The sequence below is a fragment of the Oncorhynchus nerka genome, linkage group LG20 (assembly GCF_034236695.1).
Source record: "Oncorhynchus nerka isolate Pitt River linkage group LG20, Oner_Uvic_2.0, whole genome shotgun sequence".
NCBI classification, from domain to species: domain Eukaryota; kingdom Metazoa; phylum Chordata; class Actinopteri; order Salmoniformes; family Salmonidae; genus Oncorhynchus; species Oncorhynchus nerka.
In genome coordinates, this window is record NC_088415.1 from 52266446 (window position 1) to 52274999 (window position 8554).

The 8554-nt window shown below is 43.1% G+C and overlaps 1 protein-coding gene across 2 annotated transcripts; it reads left to right on the forward strand.

The window, feature by feature from the left end:
- Positions 1–1555: 1555 nt before the first annotated feature.
- On the forward strand, positions 1556–7442 carry LOC115102738 (Golgi reassembly-stacking protein 2-like). 2 transcript variants are annotated; one of them, XM_029622987.2, is made up of 11 exons: positions 1627–1728; positions 2327–2397; positions 2492–2572; positions 3143–3346; positions 3431–3517; positions 3656–3786; positions 3862–3997; positions 4452–4575; positions 4907–5005; positions 5117–5212; positions 5382–7442. In XM_029622987.2, the coding sequence occupies exons 4-11, from the start codon at positions 3203–3205 to the stop codon at positions 5654–5656; spliced, it is 1092 nt and encodes a 363-aa protein (XP_029478847.2). In that variant the 5' UTR covers positions 1627–1728; positions 2327–2397; positions 2492–2572; positions 3143–3202; the 3' UTR covers positions 5657–7442. The 2 variants fall into 2 exon arrangements, with proteins under 2 accessions (XP_029478846.2, XP_029478847.2); XM_029622986.2 differs by lacking the exon at positions 2327–2397 and having other exon boundaries at positions 1556–1728.
- The last annotated feature ends 1112 nt before the right edge of the window (positions 7443–8554 follow it).

Consider the following 8554-nt stretch of genomic DNA (forward strand, 5'->3'; position numbering starts at 1 on the left):
ACATTTCCTTTGCAACTTTGTGTAGAAAACCAATAGATCCTCACAATTCGACCCAGTACTCCATTTAAAAAGAAATGTAGTTTGTACTTTTCTTAGCAACCAACTGCTTCAACCCAACTCTCCTTGAATAGGCCAAAAAGTGTCAGCTCTCTGAGAGGACTATCCCTATGGTACAATTCTCATATGAAAACATTTGATGGAGAAATGGGCTAGGGATTCAAATGTGGTGACAACCCTAATAAAATAATACAATTATAAACCATTGCATTGCAGTCTTGTGTTTTTCAACAATATTTTTTGAAAACAGCTCGATATATAGTGTGATTAGTGACAGTTACAATTAAACCCAACCAACCCAAACCCAAACCCAATACCATTACCATTGCAAAACAGTATACAGTGTGTGTTTGGGAATTTATTGGCTTTAACTGTCAGGACAACCACTCAATTTATTTTCATCATGTGCAAAAGCTATTGGTTTTCTACCCAAAGTTGAAAGGAAATGCTGTGATCTATTTAATAAACAGAAAATACCAGGAAAATTGATAAAAGAGAGTGACACTATATAAGGAACAGTGTCATCTTGCACTGATTCATGGTAAATAATGCAAGCGACTTCAATGACTAATTTCTCTGAACTGGGGGAAAAAACATCACCAGATTCACAGGGAATACATTACATAGTGTGAAGAAGCAATACTCCAAACTACTCAAATACTCCTTCATACTTCTTGTCAGACATAGAGAACTGATATGGTATACTGATTGTTGGGGTGTGGGGAGTCCGAGGGTGGCTTTTGATATTTTTGGGTGATTCCTCATGTTGGGTTCTATATTTATTCAATATTATCTGAATCCTATAAATTAAAAACACCAATTTGGGTGCAATTAATTAGCTTAATTTCTCAGATATAACATTATAAATTATAACAAAGAAATGTTTTAGGAATGCTAATCAAATGTTACTCCAGATAACTACAGAATTGATTTCAGAACAATCTAAGATGGTAGGTGTCGAAATCTTCTTTCTTGTGCTTTTTAAGGTGGAACGACCCTGAGAGTCTTTCCAACAATTACACGTTAATTAACACACCAGAAAGTGACTAAGTGAATGATTACACTGGTAGCATAGTCTAGTTGTAGAACCATGAAAAGCTATAAAATAACTTCGTTTTATGATTAAAGGTTTATAATATTACACTGTTGTAGTGTATTTTATCGGTGACAGTTTAGATTCACTATCAATCTAAAAGGTTAACATTTCACAGCATATATACTTGTTATTTTCTATGATTCATATCAATATAATGTAATATATCAATATAATAATATCCGTATATTTATACCAATATCATATATCACAATTAAAAAGCAGCACCTGAAGAACTACACCCTGCGCACGTCACCAGCCTACACTTGCCCCAACACACTGATCTTATGTCAGTTTTGCATTGTCCCCCCACTAGTGAACAATATCGAATTTGGGGTGGATAAACCGATTCCAGATCTGTGTCTAGGGAAAACTCCCATCAGCCTTGTTTCCTGGTGGTCTGCCACGTAACAACACAAGCGCTCAACTGGCAGAGTGGGTGACGTGTAGCGGGTAGCAATATTACCGAAGCAGGAAAATATCTCACAATAAATACGATATATAGTAGGGGTGTCATGGGGGGATTGCAGAGTGTCGAGATACCGGGAGGAGGATCCGAAGGCTACCATGTTCTTCGGGTAGCTATGTGTTTGTTTTTATTTTTTTTTATGTCTGCAAAGAATGTTAGCTCGCTAGCAAGAATCCACAGTAGTGGTCCCTCTGCAGGACCGACTGCAATTGTTGCCTCACGGTCAAATAGAGGCCGGGGATCACATTCTGGCCTACATGTAGCAAATACTAATAAGCAGTGTTAACGCTATTTTTCCCCAGCATTTGCTACAGGGGCATTTTGGAATTGTGCAAGTCAAACATTTGAAAGGCATTTTATTTTATTGGTTGCATATATTGTTTAGCAAACAAGGTTAGCTGTAAAAACAACCAGACAGACACGAATGGGGTTTGAATGAGCTAGCCAGCTCAACGCTAGCTAGTTGTCGAAACAATAGCTTTTATAGGGGCAGCCACGTTGCTGATAGAATCCTCAGCATCACAGTATCATGCCTCTTTCTACACATTTGTCTGAACACCTGCATGTATAGACCTCCATGTTCAGACGTCAATATGTTGATGTGACAAGCATCTATTTGGTCTTGAGATAGACAACCTTTGGGTATTACAGGTGAAGCTCGTAATAAATACCTGTTTAATTCTAAGGCTACTGCTAAATGTTCAAAGGTGATGTGAAGCTCCCTAACCTCTGCTAAGAAGACTGGACCTCATGGCACAGGCAGTAGTGTGAATACCCGGTAACTGCTCCTTGCTCAAGCCTTGTTCCAGCTGCTCCCTTTCAATCTCAAAATACAGTTGTTACAAGTCATGATGTCTCTGTCTTCTCCCAAGGTTCAGGAGAACTCTCCGGGACACCGGGCAGGACTGGAGCCTTTCTTTGACTTCATCGTCTCCATCAACAATGAAAGACTGGTATGCGTAGACATGCTGTTGAATAAGCATGTTCAACACACACTAACTGTAGGCACATACACAAACCCCCACTGATGGTGAGGATGCTGGTGTATAATATATAGCTCAAATGCAGGCATGGGGAAACTTCGGTTGGGTTGTGTGCCACAAAAAAAAAACGGAACTCATCATGAGGTGGGTCTGTACCCACATCCATAACCCCCCCCCCAAAAAAACATATTTTAGCTGCCCCCTTGTGATAGCGAAGTAGAAAAAAATTACATTTTAAAGTTCACTTCCTGCAATTCTACACATTTTGCCATAGGGTGGATGCAAATGTCTTAATTTTTTAATATGATAATAACTGATGATCAATTGGCCCCACCCCGGTAGATTAATTTACCAATGTGCTGATGCACAACCACATTTCTAAGTTGCACCTTGTGTATTGTATTATTCTAGCTCTCAACAGTAAGTTTTAATTGGTCCGCGGGCCTACAAAAGGAGAGTGCCGCCAATTGCCCATCCTGGCTCTAATGGATGTCCGTTCTACTCATTCTAATTCTATAATTTATCCTGTCTCTGTTTCAGAACAAGGACAATGACACCCTGAAGGACCTATTGAAAGCCAGTGTGGAGAAGCCGGTCAGGATGCTGGTCTACTCCTCTAAGACCCTGGAGCTCAGGGAGTCCACCGTCATCCCTAGCAACCTCTGGGGTGGCCAGGGCCTGCTGGGAGTCTCCATACGCTTCTGCAGCTTCGAGGGAGCCAATGAGAACATCTGGCACGTGCTGGTGAGTAGCCAGTAGCCAAAAAAGGTGTGCCCAATTTATGTCATACCAGGCAGGTGTAATTCTTGGTATCGCTCTCTTTCTCAGGAGGTGGAGCCTAACTCTCCAGCAGCCCTGGCTGGCTTGCGGCCCCACACTGATTACATCATAGGAGCCGACACCGTTATGAACGAGGTGCGTATAGTGACAAAACTACACCATGCATTCTATTCTAGGAGTAAAGACTGCGCGCTTCACAAACTAGCCAATAAGCATTTGGATATAATTCATTGACGTTTACCTCTTCCTCCCTTCCACCTCTCTCTCTCTCAGTCGGAGGACCTCTTTTCTCTGATAGAGACCCATGAAGGGAAGGGGCTGAAGCTGTATGTCTATAACACAGACACAGACAACTGCAGAGAGGTGGTCATCACCCCGAACAGTGCCTGGGGAGGGGAGGGCAGGTAACAAACATACAGTACACACACACACACACCTCAGTCTGGCGAGTGACATCATCTACTGTTCTCTTGTTCCAGTCTGGGATGTGGGATAGGATACGGATACCTGCACAGAATTCCCACCCGACCATTTGAAGAGGGGAAGAAGATCTGTTTTCCAGGTCCTATTCCCAGTGGTGAGCCCATCAGCCCGCTCAAGGATGGATTTACTCAGGTTAGTATCAACCCAGAACTTGACCCAAGAATCAGAACAACTAGAACTGCCTGGACAGTCGCTAGACAATCAGTCACTTTATGCTTTTTTTTGTCATCCTTTTTTTGGAACTAGAGGGCTGAAATGACCAGACCAAGTCTACAGTACCCACACTAGCTTTAGTCTCAGCCTCATAATAGTATCCCATCGATTTGAAGTGTCCTTTGCTTATTTGCATGCTTCCCCTCCACCCCCTCATCAGGGAAGGCTATGAGAGGCTCATTATGTCAGAATGTCCCTCCCAATGCAGACAGGCACGTCAGAGAGGAAAGATGTTCATTCAAATTAGTAATTACTTGTTTAAATGCACTTGACCTTACCTGTTCATCAACCGCCCCTCTCTCATATTTCTCTATTCCTCCCTCCCCCCCTCTCTCATCTCTTTTTTTCTTTCTTATTTCTCTCCCCCGCTCAGGTTCAGCTGTCAGCTGTAACCCCTCCGCCTGTCATGCCTTCTGTCCCCACGGGGCTCGAGGATTCGCTGTCCGGCCTGTCAATCAGCTCAGCCCCGCCCACTATCCCAAGCGAGTTTCAGACAGGTACCTCATCTCTCTTACTCTTTCGCTGTCTCGCAACATAATATGGTAACAAAGTATTATGAAATGGCCTCCCTGTTCCTATCAAACTCCCATTGGAAATGAATGATCTCAGTCAATGCTATGGATGGTCAAAAAATATCCTCTCTCTCCAATGCATTTTTGTTCTGATGGCTAGGGTTGAGGTCAATTCCATTTCAATTCAGAAAGTAAACCCAATTCTACTTTCCTAATTGAAAGCATTGAAGAGAATTGGAGTTTCAGTGTTTGGAATTCACTGGAATTGAAATGGAATTGACCCCAACCCTGCTGACGGCTCGTCTTTCTCTCCCAGGTCTCCCCACTGTTCCCCTGCTGCCCACCTCTATCAGCCCCTCCCTGAGCCCCCTAAACCCTGCCTCCACGACCTTCAACCCCGCCACCACGCTACCAGGTCAGCACAGGTTTCTCCTCAGAATTTTGTTATATGATCAAATTGAAACGATCAAATCATGCACTTTTCTACACTAACTAAATATATATGTTTATTTGTGTACTATTGTAGGTCTGATGCCTATCCCGGGCAGCTTCTCCCTACTTCCAAACCTCACCAACCTCAACCTCGGCGCACTACCAGACCTCAGTGCTGTGTCGTTAGCAGGTATTAATGGGCTACCGCCACCTGGAACAGCGGGTTTATACTACCAGCAGCTAATGTTAGCAGCTATTGTTAACCCCTGGGGGCGGTAACCCAATGTTAACATTATGTATTAGTGTACATGTTCCTGTGTTCACTAACAGATCTCTCTCTTCTCCCCGCTCCATTGCAGGTTTCCCTCCACTCGTCCCCCTCCCTCCTCTGAACCTGCCCGGTCTCGCCCCCCTCCCCCCCATGCCCACCATGCTGTCCCAGCTACCACTCCTGCCCCCAGGGGTAACATCTTTTCCCCCGGTCGACCTCTCTTCCCTCACCCTTCCAACAGTCGCCCCAGAGAAGCAGACCCTCCCTGATGCCACAGTTCCCTCTACTGCCACCGAATCAGCTGTCGCCTCGGGAACCTCCCCCACGGAATCACAGGCTTCCACAGAGACAACGTCGTCGTAACACAGGAAGAGTCTCAGACCCAGAACCAAACCTACCAGTTTCTCTGTCTCCTTCTCTCTCTCTTTCACCCTCTATTTATTTAGCCAGGAGGGAGAGAAGCATATTTCCAGCAGTGAGGCTGGCGCACTCAGAAGGCAGTCAGTTGGAAACTTGGAGCAGAGGAATGAATGATGGACAGATGGGATGAAGGAGTGGCAGTGGCTAGAAGCAGAGTAGCCCTACCAGCCTGTCTGTCCCACCCAGCCTCAGTTTCATACAAAATTTGAATTCTCTTCTGTACATCAGCTTTTTTTTATAACCTCCCAACCCTTTAGTAAACCCAGAAATGTCTTTAGTTAGAAATGTCTTCATATATTCATTTTGGTTAAATTGCTTACCGTAGATTGTTTCTGTTAAAGGGGCAATCTGCATTTCTTATAAATTAATTATATGTACCAATTAATTCTTGAGCCCCATTCTACCCCAAGATATAAGCTTGTTTTACACCAATGTTGGTAAACAAAGTAGATGTGAACAAACACAAAACATGCCTAAAACTAACTTTAATTTTGATATCATGAATGTTCAGTCCTTGCATTTCTCCATCCCCATCCCTAAGCTTTTTACCGAAACCGGGGCAGGGAGTACGGTTTGTTTCAACTGCTGATTGCTGCTTTAAAGAATGAAATCTGCATTATTTTATGCCACATTTGTGTGTTGAAATCATCAGGTATGCATGCATGCTTGTACCTATGTAATACATTTCTATGCATTGTTAGTTTCAACAAAACTCTAAAACCTTGAGGGTGCTAATTACTAGATGTCTATACAAGACGTGACCAAAATTGAGATATCGTCAGAACTATGAACCATTTGTGGCTGGGGTAGGGTATCTGGTTAAAATCATCTGTTACGCGCTGTAGTACCATCCGGGATAGAACAATGAGCCTAATGTTTCACGGTATGTATAAATCGGAAGCATCCAGTTGGCATTTCCTCTCACCTCCAAATATGGTGATGAGAGGAAGCCCAGTGTCCAGCAGTGAGAGAAGATGGCCCGAGATGGATTCTGGCTGACATTATACACATTTTCTCATCAATTTTTTTTAAACATTTGATCTCAATACAGTTCTGTTCCCAAAACTCGAATATGTTACAAACAGAGTGGACTAACTACCCTTTGCAAAAGTTTTTAAAAATAGGAGTTGTTCAGGAATGCAAGGACGAATTGAGTTATTGCACACACACACTTCAGAGTAGACGTTCCTTAATGGTAATATGCAAAAACATGCTAGAACACGCCAATAGGATCTTTCTAGCTCTTGCTTGGCTCTGCCCACTATGATTAATTTGCTCCCATTGGAAATGACAGGCTGTGGTCTCTTGGGTTTAGTTAGTCAAACAGTAAGGCATGAGGGAGTGTGATATATTTTGACAATATACCACGGCTAAGGGCTGTTCTTAAGTATGACGCAACGCTGAGTGCCTGGATACAGCCCTTAGCCCTGGTATATTAGCCTTATACCACAAATCCCCAAGTTGCCTTATTGCTATTATGAACTGATTACCAACATAATGTTTTGTCATACCCATGGTATATGGTCTGATATACCACGGCTTTCAGCCAATCAGCATTCAGGGCTCGAACCACCCAGTTTATAAAGTATTTGGTACTGTCCTCTGGCATGGCCAGATGGTTGGAAATGGAAGGCGCAGTGGGGTTGTTCAACCAAATGAGGGCACTGTTCCAACTTTATGTTAACGTCCTGTGCATACATACTCGAGCAATAAAGCCAATGGAATTTTACACATTTTATTTGTGTGTTTTTTATATTGTTTAAAAAAAAGATGCACTTTTGTTGACTTTAAAAATGTTTAACATGTTATAGAATAGCCTACTTGTTAAGTTTGTGGCCTTGCATGTTCCATTGTCTGCTTAAAATGTACCCTGAAGAAAAATATGAACCCAACATGTAAAGTGTTGGTTGCATGTTTCATGAGCTGAAATAAAACAACCCAGTAATGTTCCATACACGAAAAAAAACGCTTATTTCTCAAATTTTGTGCACAAAATGATTTATATCCCTGTTTGTGAGCATTTTGTCTTTGCCAAGATAATCAATCCACCTGACAGGTGTGGCATATCAAGATGCTCAATAAAAAAGCATGATCACACAGGTGCACCTTGTGCTGGGGACAAAAGGCTACTAAAATGTGCAGTTTTGTCACAACACAATGCCATAGATGTCTTACGTTTTGTGTGAGAGTGCAATTGGCATGCAGACTGCAGGAACGTCCACCAGAGCTGTTGCCCGAGAATTTAATGTTCTCTACCATAAGCTGCTTCCAACGTCGTTTTAGAGATTTTGTCAGTACGTTCAACTGGCCTCACAACCGCAGACCATTGGAACCACACCAGGCCAGGACCTCCACAACCATCTTTTTCTCCTGCGGGATCGTCTGAGACCAGCCAGTCGGACAGCTGATGAAACTGTGGGTTTGCACAACTGAAGAATTTCTGCACAAACGGTCAGAAACCATCTCAGGGATGCTCATTCAAGGTCTTGACCTGACTGCAGTTCGGCATCGTAACGGACTTCAGTGGGCAAATGCTCCCTTTTGATGGCCACTGGCACTCTGGAGAAGTGTGCTCTTCATTGATGAATCCCGTTTTGGACTGTACCAGACAGTTTGCAAACAGCTTGTTTGGCGTCATGCATGCGAGCAGTTTGCTGGTCTCAACGTTATGAAACACAGTGCCCCATAGTGGAGGTGGGATTATGGTATGGACAAGCATAAGCTATGGACAATTAACAAAATCATTTTTTATCAATGGCAATTTGAATGCACAGATATACCGTGACGAGATCCTGAGGCCCATTGTCGTGCCATTCATCCACCGCCATCACTTCATGTTTC

Excerpts from the sequence above, each read along its gene's own strand:
- LOC115102738 (XM_029622986.2), top strand. The coding sequence starts at position 1,666 with ATGGGGGGATTGCAGAGTGTCGAGATACCGGGAGGAGGATCCGAAGGC. Across the intron at positions 3,347-3,430 it reads AGAACATCTGGCACGTGCTG|GAGGTGGAGCCTAACTCTCC; the intron begins GTGAGTAGCCAG and ends TCTCTTTCTCAG. Across the intron at positions 5,213-5,381 it reads CAGTGCTGTGTCGTTAGCAG|GTTTCCCTCCACTCGTCCCC; the intron begins GTATTAATGGGC and ends GCTCCATTGCAG.